The 15762-nt window shown below is 43.8% G+C and overlaps 1 protein-coding gene across 6 annotated transcripts in view; it reads left to right on the forward strand.

Moving 5' to 3' along the window:
- DOCK8 (dedicator of cytokinesis 8) overlaps positions 1 to 15762 on the forward strand; it is a 230982-nt gene that overhangs the window by 62628 nt on the left and 152592 nt on the right. For all 6 annotated transcript variants that reach the window (XM_058693243.1, XM_058693244.1, XM_058693248.1 and 3 more), the window contains 2 exons: positions 1182 to 1357; positions 3883 to 3954. In XM_058693243.1, the coding sequence (XP_058549226.1) occupies positions 1182 to 1357; positions 3883 to 3954 (248 nt within the window). The remainder of the gene's footprint in view (positions 1 to 1181; positions 1358 to 3882; positions 3955 to 15762) is intronic.

Consider the following 15762-nt stretch of genomic DNA (forward strand, 5'->3'; position numbering starts at 1 on the left):
TATGGTTTGGTGGGGGGAGAGGGGGTCGGGGGTGAAAAACCGTCGTGTTAGCATTTCCTTGGATCTGGTCTTGTTTTCACATCCCGGCAGTCCGAGTCAAGAATCCACAGTGTTTGTTTTATTGGTCCATGGGGTGGATGGTTGGGGAAGGTTGGGTCGGGGGGGGGGGGGGGGGGGACAGAAGTTGAGAGCAGGAGCAGTAGCTCCTTGGACTGATGATTCCAGACAGCCTGCCATCAATTTGAATACCAATGGGTGCTGCTATTGTAATTATTCCAGAATGCCACTCAGTCTGATTCTTTTACTTCCTCAAGGCAATGGTTCCTGTTTTGGAACTTTACAGACAAGAAAAAAATATTTGCCTCGTTGCCAAGTTTTTATTTTATCAACTATAGAAAATTCTGTTTGGAATTGCCAACTACTTCTGTCATTTCTTTTGTCCCCTCCCTCCCCCACTGTGCAAGGATATAGTTGAGCAAAACAAGAGAGTCCTTTAAAAGGGAGTACATTTAGGCCTGGGAAATCTCAGCCAATTGCCCTTAGTTTACTTATTTAACTGCAGTCCAGTGACAATGTCTTCCTGACCGGCACGAGTCAGTCCAGAAGCATCTGGAAATCGCTGCCTTGGAGAGTTTCTGCCCCCCAAGTCTGGTTCACCGAGGGCTGTGATTATGTATGAAGTGCTTTCAAGAACCAACATATAGGATGAAGCAGGCCAAAGGAAACACTGTGCCTAAGTACTCAAACAGAACGAGTGTTGACTTTGCCTGAATTTCTGGAAAACTGCCCCCATTCACCGCTTCACTGTATTTGGGTAAACATGGCCTCAGAGAGCCTTTCGCAGGAGAAATTATAAAATTCAGCAAAGCCTCGTGATCTCATTTTGGATCTCCTCAGGATTCCTCATCAAGATGCAATTAAGCAGAGAAAAAATTCTGCCTTGGGGTGTGATTTGGGTGCCTCGCCGTGTTCTGACTTGACTTTCCTGTGCTGCGTCTCTTTCCCTTTTTCCATATCACTGCTGCTGTGCTGGGCAGCTCCTCAGAGTTGTGCACGAAGGGCCGAGCACTTGCTGGGTGGAGACGGCAGGCAGGACCGTCGCCTGGGCGCTCTGCCTGGAAGCCTTGTGGGAACCCCCTTTCTCTCTTTCTCCCTCTCTCTCTCTCTCTCTCTCTCCCCAGCCTCAGTTTTATGACCCGGTGGAGCCGGTGGACTTCGAAGGGCTTCTGATGACACATCTGAACAGCCTGGATGTGAAGCTGGCCCAGGAGCTGGGAGACTTCACCGAGGACGACTTGGATGTGGCGTTCACGCCAAAGGAATGTCGCACTTTGCAGCCCTCTTTGCCGGAGGAAGGGTAAATGGGCTTCCTAAAACGTAGACGTGATTGTGATGTCATGACCGGTATGGGTAATGGGGGGACGGGGGGAGATGCCTCAATTCTGGACTTCTTGGAAAACTAAAGTTACTCAGATCCGCTGAGATGTGCGGAATGACAACGTGGTGCTCCCGCCTGTGAGAGTCTTTACCCTGGTTTGACCAGAGGCTTCGAAAAGGCATGTGGGGACCAAGCCAGTGAAGGGGAAGCAGTAGGACGATATGCAAGGCTCAGGGGGAGGCGAAGGTAGAGGCGAAGGGGACCGTCTGTGACCTTGGGCGGCTCACGTGAGCTCAGGGAGCCTGGGTTTCTCCATTTGTAAAAACGTCAAGTTTTTCAGTAATAATCAGTGGAACGATTCCCAAGCATTATCGTTTCCACCTACGAGACTGGATCAAGTCACAAATACATTCCACCCACGTCTATTGAGCATCCACTATGTGCTGGGCACAGCCATCAGTAGATGAACAGTGCAAAGTTCCTACCTTGGAAGAAAGTTTTGCCAAGTGGGGAAACAGTGGGGGAAGCTCTGTAGAGTGAATGCGTGGATAGCCGGTTAGAGTTTGAGCTTCTGTCGTGGGTTAGTCTGTGTGTTTCCAGGTGCAGGCGTTAGCCTTGGTAGCAACAGAATTCTCTCCACATGAAACGCTTGTTATTTCCATGGTATAAAAAGCAATGCCTCCTTAGAGGCTTAGGATGAGCTTTTAGTTGCATTTACCTTCAAAAACAAAATTAAGGTTCACGTCTCTCCTGGACATTTTCAACCTTGTCATCTCCCCCAAAAAATGCCCCCAAAAGGAGATCATGCAACACAGCCCCTGCTCCCGCTGCTGTGGGATCTTCTGCTTCTATTTTGGATTTTCTTTCGTCAGTTGAAGGATGTTGGGTGACATTCCCATGAGCCCTTGCTCTCCTGTTCAGATAGTTCTTATTCACAAAGGAGAGCTTACATCATGCTCCCCTCAGACATTTCAGAAATACTCGCCGGGAGACAAACACTGGGAAACATTTCCCCCCATTGCCAGCCCATTTATTCAGGTGTAACTTTAATATAGGTAAGGTCTCTCTCTTTTTTGTTGTTTTTACCTTCGCCAGAGAATCATTTCGTATTATTTCTTTGTCTAAAATTTATGGTGACTTAATTATTTTCACATGAGGTATAAGAATCTTGGGAAATCCCGATTAAGACACTTACAGTAGATTTAGAGATAGGCTTTTTTATTATTTAAATTGTGATGAAAGAGGCAGTTTTTTGTTTTTTGTTTTTTGTTTTTTTAACTTAGCCTCAGTGATTCGGTAGAACACTGCCTTGTGACCAGAACTGTTAGCTCACACTGTCTGTCTGATGACATTAAAACAACTTCTGCTCTTCTAATCACGGCCAAAAAGCCTGCCATGGTGATCAAAACCCAGGAAGGCATCGTCATCATCACCAGAATAAAGACTAACTGACCCCCTGTGCACCCAGAACTCGAGGTTGAACTCCGATAGTGTGGTTGGTGGGAAGCCTGCACCCCACGGGTGAACGGCTTGGGGTTAAGTCCCTGCCCTTCTGCTTGCTTCGGGACTTTGAGCAAGATCCTTATCATCCCCTTCTTCTGTGAAATGAGAATAATATTGCATGCCTACGCCCTGCGGGGCTGATTGAGGATTAACTGAATTAATACATGTAAATTGGTTACATCAGTACCTAGCATATAATAAGTAGGTCAGAAGTGAGTCTTATCATGTGCCTGATACCTTCCTAAGCACTCCCATACTGACCTAATTTCATCCCCTGCCTCTAAAGGAGACATTCCTCTCTTAACAGTGCTCTAAGATGAGGACACTAAGGCCCACAAAGGTGGGGGGGGACTGACCCGAGGTAGCTAATAAGGGGCGGGGCTAGGATTTGGGCAGTCAGTATTTAGTATGCAGTCCTTAGACCCATTTATCTCAAGTACCAAAGCATTTAGGAAAAACAGCAAAAAAGCCCCTGAAACGCTGGGAGGGTCTTTCCCATGACGCACTGTTGCACAGGTATGAAAAGAATAGTCACCGACCAAAGTCATGTCAGCTCCGCAAAGGATGAGACAACTGTTCGTGGCTTTCCCGAGGGGAAACATGCATGTTCTAACAAGGTTACACATGAGCAAAACATAGGCCCAAATTACCCCCGTGAGAAATTGGTATTTATGCTTCTTTCTCTTGTTTCGTATGTGATTATAGCTGGTTCTGCCTCCCTGGTGTTGGAATGCCTTTAAGGGATAGGTACAGTTTAACACGATTCCCTATAATAAGGACAACCCACAAAGCATCAAATGCCAACATGTTTGTCTCATCAAAGTGAAAATGCTGTTGCCTGGGGGATATTTCAGACACTTGATGAATGGGTAGGGATGCCCCCGGCACTCTCCCTTGATACAGATTTGACATCTTGCCGCTCTCCTTGGTTATGATAAGGGACTGTTTTGTTGTATCTGTCCAGTAATAACATGCTTTTGTTTCATTCCCCACCTCATTAGGGTTGAACTGGACCCTCACGTCAGGGACTGTGTTCAGACCTATATTCGGGAATGGCTAATCGTGAACCAAAAGTAAGTTTGTTTTTCTTTTCTCTTGACATATATGTTTGCCTCATATCGTGAGCTTGTAACATTGCATTTTAATCGGGGCACCTGGGTGGCTCAGTCGGTTAAGTGTCCAACTTCGGCTCAGGTCTGATCTCACTGTTCCTGAGTTCGAGCCCCGCATCGGGCTCTGTGCTGATAGCTCAGAGCCTGGAGCCTGCTTCACATTCTTTGTCTCCCTCACTCTCTCTCTCTGTGACTCTCTCCTGCTCACACTCTGTCTCTCTCTCTCTCTCTCTCTGTCTCTCAAAAGTAAATAAACATTAAAAAAAATTTTTTTAACTGCATTTTAATTGAATTTTGCCAATGCAGATTTGGGTTTACAGGAAAACTGAATAGAAAATACTGGGTGTTCTCATATGCCATACCCTAACAGTTCCCCTTATCAGTAACATCTTGGGGTTTTGGGGGGTTGGTTTGTTTGGTTTTTTGTTTGTTTGTTGCACGTGTGCCCAAATGACCGTTACAAATACATTTGGGCAAGGAAGCGAATTGGCAAATTCAAAATTCGTGAATTATGAATGCAGATGGACTGTATCTTGTCCCCTGTTCAAACACCTGCTAAGGCTCTGTACTATCTACTGCATAAAATAGCAATTCCGCCTGCTTGCCTTTCAGGAGCTTTAATAATCTGGCCCAGTGTATGTATTGAAACTTATTTCCTTTACTTCACAGATGCACTTCCTTTCTTCAGGGCCTGGCACCCTCTTCCTCAATCCCTCCGGGGAACTCAGCCCTACCTCCACACCTCAGCCCTTGCTGTTTCCCCCTGGATGTGTCCTCCCACCTTTCCCCTATCTGTCAAATCCCACCTGTGGAGTAAAAGCCAGGACAAATGTCTTTTTTCTGTATGCAGCCTCGTCTGGCTGATTCAGTCTTTCTTGGATGGACCTTACTTAAGTGATAACATTTGTTATAACTGATGACCCCATAGTGATTCATTTTTTTTTTTAATTTTTTTTTTTTAAACGTTTTTTATTTATTTTTGGGACAGAGAGAGACAGAGCATGAACGGGGGAGGGGCAGAGAGAGAGGGAGACACAGAGTCGGAAACAGGCTCCAGGCTCCGAGCCATCAGCCCAGAGCCTGACGCGGGGCTCGAACTCACGGACCGCGAGATCGTGACCTGGCTGAAGTCGGACGCTTAACCGACTGCGCCACCCAGGCGCCCCATCATTATTTTTTTTTTTAATTTGTTTTGAGAGAGAGAGAGAGAGAGAGAGCAAGAGCACGAGCAGGTGAGGGGCAGAAAGAGAGAGGGAGACAGAGAATCCCAAGCAGGCTCTGCATTGTCAGGACAGAGCCTGACGCAGGGCTCAAACCCACGAACCGTGAGATCATGACCTGAGCTGAAGTCAAGAGTCGGACGCTTAATCCACTGAGCCACCCAGGTGCCCCAGTGATACATTATTATTAACTAAAGTCCATAGGTTACATTAGGGCTTATCTTCTGCGTTGTACATCCTACTGGCTTTGACAGATGTGTAACACCATGTATCTGCCATTGCGGTATCACACAGGGTAGTTTCACTGCCCTAAAATTTTCCTACGAAGCCTCGTTCATCTCTCCCTGACAACCACTTACCCTTCTACTGACTCCATAGTTTTGCCTTCTTCCTTCACGTCTTTTTGTGATTTGAGAGCTCATCACTGTTTTTGCCGAATAACGTTCCACTGTGTGGATTTACCAAGTTTGTGTGGCCATTCCCCTATTGAAGGAGAGTTTACATTTAAAATATAAAGAACAGGGCCTCTTTGTTTTGTTTCCATTCTGATGAATTCTTAGGGGGAGAAAAAGAAATGAATTGAAACTTGGCCTCACATTGAAAGGTAACATTTAAATTTGTGACCACAAAATAGATTACTTGCTAGGTTTCCAGTCAAAAGGGTCCTTCTCTCCTGGGTTAATCAAATGTGCTACAATGTTGTTTGTGCTTTTTGCCCATATGTCACTGGCCTAGACAGTACTCTCCCATGAGAAACATGTACATACCTCAAAATCCCCAACCTGTATGTGGGTATGTGTTGGGGAGCAGGGCAGGGAGTATCTGCAGATTGAGGGCACATCCCATTAGAGAAAAACATCAGATGCGGTGCCTGGGTGGCTCAGTCCATTAAGCATCTGACTTCAGCTCAGGTCATGATCTCACAGTTGGTGAGTTTGAGCTCTGCATCGGGCTCTGTGCTGACAGCTCAGAGCCTGGAGCCTGTTTCAGATTCTGTCTCCCTCTCTCTGCCCCTCGGCCACTTGTACTCTGTCTCTCTCTGCAATAAATAAATGCTAAAAAAAAAGAAAAGAAAGAAAAGAAAAGGAAAAGGAAAAAAAAATCAGAGAGCCTTTGCCAAGACTTATAGTTTGAAATTCTGCTATCCTCACTGACTCTCTTATACACTAGTAAGAATTCCTGCTCTATGGGATAAACGAAGAAAGACGTTGGGGGTTGGGTTTTATCCGGCTCTTGGAAGTGTGCCATTGAATTTGTGCTGCTGTTTTTTTGGAGCAGTGTCAGTAAGCATGCTATTTTCAATAGCTGAGCAAGAGAAAGCATCGCTTATAAAAAGTAATTAAGAGAAAGTGAGATGCTAATCCATCATGTGTTCTAATTTCCAACGTGAATGGAAAACGAAGTTTGTCAGACAGTCAAGTAAGATTATGCTTTGTTGGTAATAAATAAAAAAATTCAGAACAAGTTGTTCTCAAGCTTCTAAATGTTATAATTAGATATACTTTCTGGATATTAAGGTTCTAAAAACATCTGAGAAGGAACAATAAATAGAAAGGTCCGTTTTACTACATTTGGTTTTTATTTTCTCCTTGGGACACTGTACTATTTCATTCCTCATGGCAACTCCCATTGGGGTATTCTTTTTTTTTTCTCTATCTTGCACAAACTTAAAAAAAGGACTCTTTCAGAATACTCATTTTAGAAATTTTAGAGATTATAGGGAAACCAAAGGAGAAAAAAATCACTCAGTTTCACTACAGACACAAAACTGCCATTAACATTTGATGCATAACCTTTGAATCGTATTTCCTTATGTATATATTTATATAAAAACTAAATTACATTATAATACTATTTTGTAGCATGTTGCTTTTTCAGTCTTTATAGTAAATGGTGACTATCTCTCTTTGCTATTAAACATTCTTCCTCAACCCAATTTTTAATGGGTGCATGATATATTTATATTGAAATTCATTTAACCAATTTTGATGTGTACATGATTCCCTGTTTTTCAGTGTTATACCCCAGTATAGTAACATCCCTCTACAAAGCTATGATTTTTTCCCCTTCAGAATAAATCCCCATAAGAGGAATTTCTATGTCTACGTTAAGTACAAATTTAAGGATTTGGCAATAATACATCAGAAAGATTATTAACAACTATGCATGAATCCTAAGAATTTTGGATGTTATCTTTTAATAAATTTCCAAGTTACTTGTAAAGAGACAGTACTTCGCATTTTTTAAATTATCAAATTGGGCATATGTTTTCTATACATTTATTGGACATTTGTTATTTTTCCTTCGTGTCTTGCTTATTTATAAAATTTGTGCACCTTTATTAATGTATTTGTCTGGGCTCATCTCTAGGATTACCTTTATGTGTTAGGGATATTAACCCTTTGTCATATAGTACAAATTCCTTACCCAGTGTGTTCTTTGTCTTTCAATATTGCTTATAATTTTATAACATTCAGAATTATTTATGCAATCAAATCTTTTTTTTTCTCCTGTGATTTCTATTTTTGCTGTCATGATCAAAATGTAATTCACAAACCTGATGTTATTTGTTAGGAATTTTGGATTAAATGTTAATCCAGACCATTAGCCACTTGATTGTTGTTCTTTTCCCTTATGTATCTCCCTCCATTTGTTTTCATCTCTTCTGTGGGAACAATGATTATCCATATTTTTATTCTATGCACATTTTTTTCTCCCCTCCCACCCCCCACCAAACTAGGCAATATCAGCTTTAACTTCACGTGTGGCAACATACTAGGGATGGGGATTGCCATTGGTCCTGTTTTCTGCACACTTGTGTGAGGGTCCGGTTCCTTTCCCAGAAATTAGGTAGAAGCGTGCAACTCTGAAACTCACTGTCAGTTTCGGGAAGCTTCGAGTAGTGTTTTAGTGAGGAAGCACCTTTTCTACCCCACCGTTTGATTCTTTGGTACTCTGAATCTGATACTCTGGAAACAAAAGCTCCAGTTCGTAGAACACACTCCTCCCAGAGGTCATTCTGCCCCCGTGTGCACCTTTAATATTTTCTATGTGGGGAGAAATGAGTACACGGCTGCCAGAGGCCCTTCATCTCCCAACCCTGCATCCGTCTTTAGCTCAGTTGTTCTCTCTGAGTTGTTTCTTAATCGTTGCTGAATGGCGGTAGAAGGAGAGAGGCAAGGGGAGGTGGGGGTTCTGGTGGTGGTGCAAATGGGTGCAACCTGAGAGTGGCTCCATACATAAGCCACTACAGGGAAGAAGTTGCATTCAGATTTCTGGCGAGTGTAGACACTGACTGCACAGGGACTGGCAGGAGGGAAAGCACCAAGTGCCTTCCTCGGAGTTCCCCTCTGGGGAGACGGAGCGTGGGACATCATTCTGCCAGCTCATCTCATTCACAGACAGTCTGTCCAGATTCAGGTGTCTGTTCATTCTGGCGAGTTTCCATTTTGTCCCCGTCTTCTCGAGCTGTGTTCTGGGAAGCTGGCAGACACCACAACAGGGGTTGCTGGCCAGTTGTTACTTAGTGATTAATTAGCTCTCCTTTGAACTTGTTATTTTACGTGTCAGATGATGCATGCTCGTTGGAGAGAAATCAAGTAACGTAAAGTGTGTTAAGTAAAAAGCAGTCTCCTGCCTCAGTCCTCACTCACCCCCTGCCTTTCTCTTCAGCCCACTCTTAACGACACAGATGTTGCTGTGTAGACTTCCGGAGCTTCTTTTCATACCCTCGCAAATATATATATATGGATATTTATGTTTTACATAAATATTGTGTATGTAGATGCGTATATGTAGATATGTATATATATATGTATATATCCCTCACTGCCTCATATCCCAGAGGAGAAGAAATGTATCCTAAGTTATTGAATCTTCCTCTTTTGATGCACATTGCAATTGTCCTCATTTTCATGTATAGTTAACTCGCATATCATTTTTCACATATTATGTATGTTGACATATTTTTTATAATAAGACCACAATGGACATCTGCACATTTGCCCTTCTTCGTGTGTGTATTTCTGAGGGTAGAAATGGAGCCAGTGCACATGACACATGCTCATAAGGACTGCCAAATTTTCCTCCGGGGAAACTATACTGATTCACTCCATTACCACCTGGGCATGAAACTGTCCTGTCCCCCCATGTCTTTGCCAATGCTGGATACGATTGACCAGAAGAAAATACACATTCCTGAAATTTTTCTCTTGTCATTGTATACCAGAAGCTGTTATATGTACCTTCTGAATGTTGTTTCTATCACTGAGTTTTCTTCCCTTAGCTATCCAAAAATCCCAGTTAGATATATATTCACACCACCTGAATTCCTACTCCTAGGTATTCACCCAAGTGAAATGAAAACGTATGTTCACATAAAAATCTATATGACAGTATTTATAGCACTGTCATTTGTGATTACCCAAAATTAGAAACCACCAAATCGTATGCAGTTTCGTAATGGATAACCAGACTCTCATACACCCATATCACGGAATACTACTCAGCAATAAAATGGAACATATCCTTCATACATTGAACCACACGGATGAGTCTTATTTGTATGATGCAAGGTGAAAGAAGCCAAACAAAGATAATTTCAGCATTCCATTTGTGTGATCCCTTCTGGAAAAGGCAGAGCGGTGGGGACAGAACACAGATCAGGGGTTGCCAGGGTGTAGGGCTGGAGAAAGGAATTGACTGCAAAAGGTCACCGGAGACTTTTGGGGGTGCTGAAACTCTTCTAAATCTTGACTGTAGTGGTGGTTACCCAAAGGTCTGCATTTGTCAAAACTCACTGAACTGTAATCCAAAGAGGATACATTATAATTGTTCCCATAAATCAATGGATAGAAATCTATGATACTTCCTGGCTTTACTTAATTACTCGTTAAATGTTAAGGTCTATTCCTTTGCTGTGGTTTATTATATTATTTCACAGAATGGTGATTTCTCTGGAGCAGGAATAAATGGGTTCAAGTCCTGGCTCCATCACTCGCTCGTTGTATGGCCTAAAGCAAACTATTTTTTTGTGTGTGTGCCTCAGTTTCCTCCTCAGGAAAACCAGAATTAGAATAGCACCTACCTCATAAGTTATATTGTATACAATAAATAAATCAGCACATGCAAAGTACTCAGATTTCTTGGCAGATGGCAGTAGGCTAGCTACCACTTCCGATATTTATTAAATAGTATTACAGAGTGTGCTTCCGTTGTCCCTGCCCAATTAACAAATAATTTCAATTAGACCTACTCGTAAGGTATGATATACAAAGGAAAAAAGCAGGGGACAACTCAGTGTTACTGAAAGTTTCTTTTCATTTAATAATCCAGGGAAGATTTCCCATCGTCAGCACTATACTTCATATGTTCTTGACATAAAGATAAAATTTGGAAAATCAGAAGGCCTGCTGCTTTAGGGAGTATCTCGTTCCATTTCAACCTTATCCAAAATATTCCTCTCAAGTGAAATGAGACCTGAAGACTTCAGAAAAAGTGCTTCTATTAGCATGTTAAAAGAATGAAGCAAAACCCCTCTCCCGCATATTTTAAGGCACTGTTGGGGGGTGGTAAACTCCTTTCCTCTGGAAGCCATTTCCCCTTCTGTGGACATGTCTCTGTCATCCATAACCGTGCAGTCAAACCCTGATTTAGTTGGCTCTTTTATGCCTCAATTATCTCCTTGCTGATATTACATTTCTCTGTAATATCTAAGGATAGTCTTTTATGTTCTTGCTATCTGTGATAATGGCTTTGAATCCCACTTAGGGAGCAGGGGAGTGGAGTAATGGCCACTTCCGTTCCCTCCCACGCTCATAATTCTATAGAGCATTTGCCACTCAAGTTCTATAATTGAGACTTTTAAATCAGACAAGAGTGCTGCCCATGAAGGATAGAGGAAAGTTTTAGAATTTCTTTTGTTTTTTAAATTTTTTTAAATGTTTTATTTTTGAGAAAGAGAGAGTAAGCTGGGGAGGGGCACAGAGAGAGGGAACTCCAGGCTGTCAGCACAGAGCCTGACGTGGGGCTCGAACTCACGAACCATGAGATCATGACCTGCGCTGAAGTCGGACGCTTAACAGGCTGAGCCACCCAGGAGCCCCTAGAATTTCTTTTGAACTTAATAAGAAAGATTAGACGACACGGAAACACAAAATACATGATCTCCTTTGGGGGGAAATATATTTTCCTACTGGACATGTTTATGTTACTTAGACTGGGCGATGCCTTGGCTGGATCCCATTTTATCTTTCGTGTCTGTAGCATAAAATTTGGCGTCCTAGCTCCAAAACTAACAGGCTTTTCTCCCCGTGACTTTTTGGAAGTGACCTTTGATCTAATGAATAGAATGGCGGTTGCATGTTGTTCTCATCTCGCTTCCAAATACTTGAAAATTTTGTATGGATTGATGTTTCCTGGCATCTTTTGAGTCACATTAAATGTTTCAGCTTCCCTTCCTCTGCCATTTTCTCTAAACGAACTCAAGAGCGACTGACTTGAGAATGTGTTTGGTATCTTGGTGGAAAGTCAAACTCTTAAGTAGTGAAACTTGTTTACATGCTACTTATTCTTGGCATATTATCTGCTGCGACAGTGAAACATTTCATGAGTGTTATGAGCAACATCGTAAAAGCCCTTAGACTTTGCCTTTCATCCTGGGTGATTAAGGTAATTCTGAAGGAAGGTCGTGCTCAAGGAGAGCTGGGACATCAAGGAATGGGGTATCATCTGTTTTATTACTCCATATTTTACTCCCAGTGAACTGGTAAACAATTAAAATTCAAACACATCAGTGCCTATAATTCAGTTACTCCCAAAACACCATAAAAATGTCTCCCTGATCAATAATTGCTTATTATGACACGCATTTGTTGTGCTGGCTGTCAAGGTGCTTAGCTATTTGCTTTGTAAAAGCAAGCAAGGCTCATCAGCCGGTGCAGTTACAAAGAGCGACCCAGCTGTGGAAACCACTGAGCCACGCCTGAGCCGTGACGCACAGACTCCCGGGCCACAGCTCCACACCCGCCGTGGCCCACAGGCCAGGGCTTTCACCAAGCCTTCCCCGACCTGGCGAGGAAGGAAATCTCCAGAGGAAATCGCTCCCTTCTGTGAATTTTCAAAGCATGCCGTTTCTATTTGTCTTAGAAGCTCTCGCCCTACTCTACATTGCATTCTGATGAACGTGTCTGAATGCTGGTCTCCCCTGCTCAGTATGTGCTATTTCTCACTCGACCGTGACCTCACTGAGGACAGGGACTCCTTTAAAGTTAGGATTCTTGTGTATTCCTCTTTGCATCTTCTTTGTTGCCTCAGTCTCAGGAGATACCTTATAAACATGTGTCGAACGGGACAATGGAGGAAGCTTTACTTGGCCAATGTGCAAGGGGCTCTGGAGGGATCACGCTGCAATGTTTTCTCACCATCCCGCTTTGAGGCAAGGGGTGGGAATCTTGTCCCCTCAGACCGGTCAGTCGTTGGCCACAACCACGGAGCCACATGGGAAGTTAGAGGGCTTGCTGGCAGGTAGAGTGAATCATTCTGATGTCTCTGGACATGGCAACTCCTGTGCTCACAGGAGCTGCTGAATAGATGCACAACTTGGTAAGTAGGACCCACTAGCAGTCTTTATGACAGTGCCAGACACCTAACATATACTATTTTCCTTTTATTTTGAAACAAGCTCAAAGTTACACAAAACTTGGAAGTGTAATACAACGTTTCCGTCTCCCAAACCACTTGAGGGTAATTTGCCAACCTGATTCTCCATCACTGCCGATTACTTTAGTGTGTAATTTCTCTTTTTAAAACTATTGATTCATTTTTGAAAGGGAGAGAGAGAGAGCACATGTGTGCATGCACCTGGGTGGGGGAGGGGCAGAGAGAGAGAGGGGGACAGAGGATCCAAAGTGGGCTCTGCGCGGACAGCAGTGAACCTGATATGGGGCCTGAATTCACGAACCGTGAGATCATGACCTGAGCTGAAGTAGGACGCTCAACCGACTGAGCCCCCCAGGCACCCCTAGTGTGTAATTTCTACAAACAAGAACATTCTGCATCATAATTAGCATATAGCCCTCACATTCAGGAAGTTCCCATTTATACATTATTACCATCTAATCCTCAGACCCTATTCAGCTTTCTCCAGATGTCCCAAGTATGCCCTTTGGAGCCAAAGGATCTAGTTGAAAGGCCTGCATTGCATTGAGAAGTCACATGGCTTTGGTATTATTTATTTTGGAGCAGTTCCTGACTGTTTCCTTGACTTTCATGACCTTGAGATTACAGGGAAGTTTTTTTTTTTTAAGTTTATTTGTTTATTTTGAGAGAAAGGGAGAATACAAGCAAGGAAGGAGCAGAGAGAGAGGGAGAGAGAATCCCAAGCAGGCTCTACGCCTTCAACACAGAGCCCAACGTGGGGCTCGAGCCCACAAACTGTGAGATCATCACCTGAGCTAAAATCCAGAGTCAGAGGCTTAACCAACTGAGCCACGCAGGTGCCCCCAGGCAATTATTTTTTTATACATAATAATCCCTTCATTTGGGTTTGATTATTATCAAATACTCAATTCCTCATCAAACTTTCAGTTTATTTGTATCAATATCGAATCATAGTTTCCTATCTTGTTCAGGTTTGAATCCAGTTTTCTGGTTTATGTTGATGCTCAGTTTGTCCTCACTTTGACAAGTGTGAATCCCTTCCACTGGCCGCTGTGTCTTTTTTACATGCCCCTAGCCGTCACTGATCACATCCTTGCTTTCTGCCACAAGATATTCCACGCTGATCTAACACTTTCCTTTCCTCACCCCTGGAATCAGTCATTTCTCCAAGCGGCTCTGATTCCTTTTAAGTGGAGAGTGGTACTTAGAAGCCAAGCTGTAGGTGTTGGGTGTGCTCATTGCTATTAAGGTGTTGCTCATCCAATGTGTTCTCAGGGAACAAAGTAGGGTGTGTGTGTGTGTGTGTGTGTGTGTGTGTGTGTGCACGAACGTGCACTGGAAGTCACAAGTTCATGTTGATAGATGCAGTTCTGGAGTGACATCACAGTATTCATTGTCGTTTTCTTCCTTTCCATATTTTTACCCCTGCTTAGATGGTGAAACACCTGACTCTTACTGTTCTTAGTATGTTTACTTACTTGATCAATCCCCCTGTATGTAACCATTGCCAGCATCACCCCCCATCACCACACAGTCGCCTTCCTCCTCGTATTCTGGCTCTGACACCCGCAGGCTTCCCCCCCCTCCTGTGTGCATGCCCCTTTTGGCCTCCCCTGATACTCACTGCCAGGCCACCCCTCCACAGAGACACCCTTGGCAGGCTACTCCGGGTGCATGGCCTCCTCGTTCTACTCAGAATCTCACCCTGTTATCACGTGCCAGGATGTTCCAAGGTTGGGCACCCTCCTCACACCATGTGGGTTCTGATTCTCCATGCCTTTTATATGCGTGCTCTCCTTACCCTCTTTGGCCTTCAACTTCCCATTCTGGGCTTCCTCACTTCCTCCCCTTCCGCCCTCAGGCATGGAGGATGATCTTGTTCTGATAGTTTTAGTGCCGGCTCGTGCAGGAGGGATAGGAAGGGAAGGGAAGGGGAAGAAGGGAAAGGAGGCATATGTATCGTTTTCCAGTCATCACAACAGGCCTTCAAAATGATCAGTGTTACTCCCTATGTCATACCTGTGGAAACTGTGGCTCAAAGAGATTATGTCACTTGCCTAGCGAGGGTCTCATAGCCAATAAATAAGGGGGCAGCATCTGAACCCAGGTCCTGGACACCAGAGCCAAATTCGGTCCACTCCACACTGCCCCTAAAGAATATGGTCTTGGGGTGCCTGGGTGGCTCAGTTGATTAAGCGACTGGCTCTTGATTTGGGCTCAGGTCATGATCTAATGGTTTGTGAGTTCGAGCCCCACGTCAGGATTTGTGCTGACGGTGCAGAGCCTGCTGGGGATTCTCTCTCTCCCTCGCTCTCTGACTCTCCCCCGCTAATACTCTCTCTCTCTCTCTCTCTCTCTCAAAATAAATAAACTTTAAAAAAAGAGTTTGGTCTTCAAAATATGTTTGATCTTTGGATGGTTCCCAAATATACGATAACAGCGTTTGGAGAAAAAGAATACAATTCTCTTGGGAAGCGATAGGTTGTGCTCATTTTAGGAGAATAGTTTTTCTACTGTTCTACTGCTTGGCCTCCTTCCCCATCTCTCTTTTGTCTACAGATAGGTTCAACAGGAGCATGGCTTTATTTGGCTTAGTTGCCCGCGTAGGGTAATGAGGTTGGGCGTTCGGGTGGCCAGTGGCCCTCAGCCAGCAGTCTCACTACCTACCTGTTGGTGGTTTCTGCCTTCCGTGGCTGGCACTTCTAAAATGAGTCATCTTTACATGCTTGCCAGCCCTTGTCCTCTCCCACAGCCAGCTCTACCCCTGCTGCCACAAGGGAGCTTTGTGACTTTCTGAGACTTGAAAATGGGGAAGTAGACGCTAAATCTAGAATGAGGAAGGGGAGAAAAGTTTGCTGTGGTTCCAAACACGCAGCCATGGAAAACGGCA

This window comes from Neofelis nebulosa, chromosome 12, assembly GCF_028018385.1.
Source record: "Neofelis nebulosa isolate mNeoNeb1 chromosome 12, mNeoNeb1.pri, whole genome shotgun sequence".
Taxonomy (NCBI): Eukaryota; Metazoa; Chordata; class Mammalia; order Carnivora; family Felidae; genus Neofelis; species Neofelis nebulosa.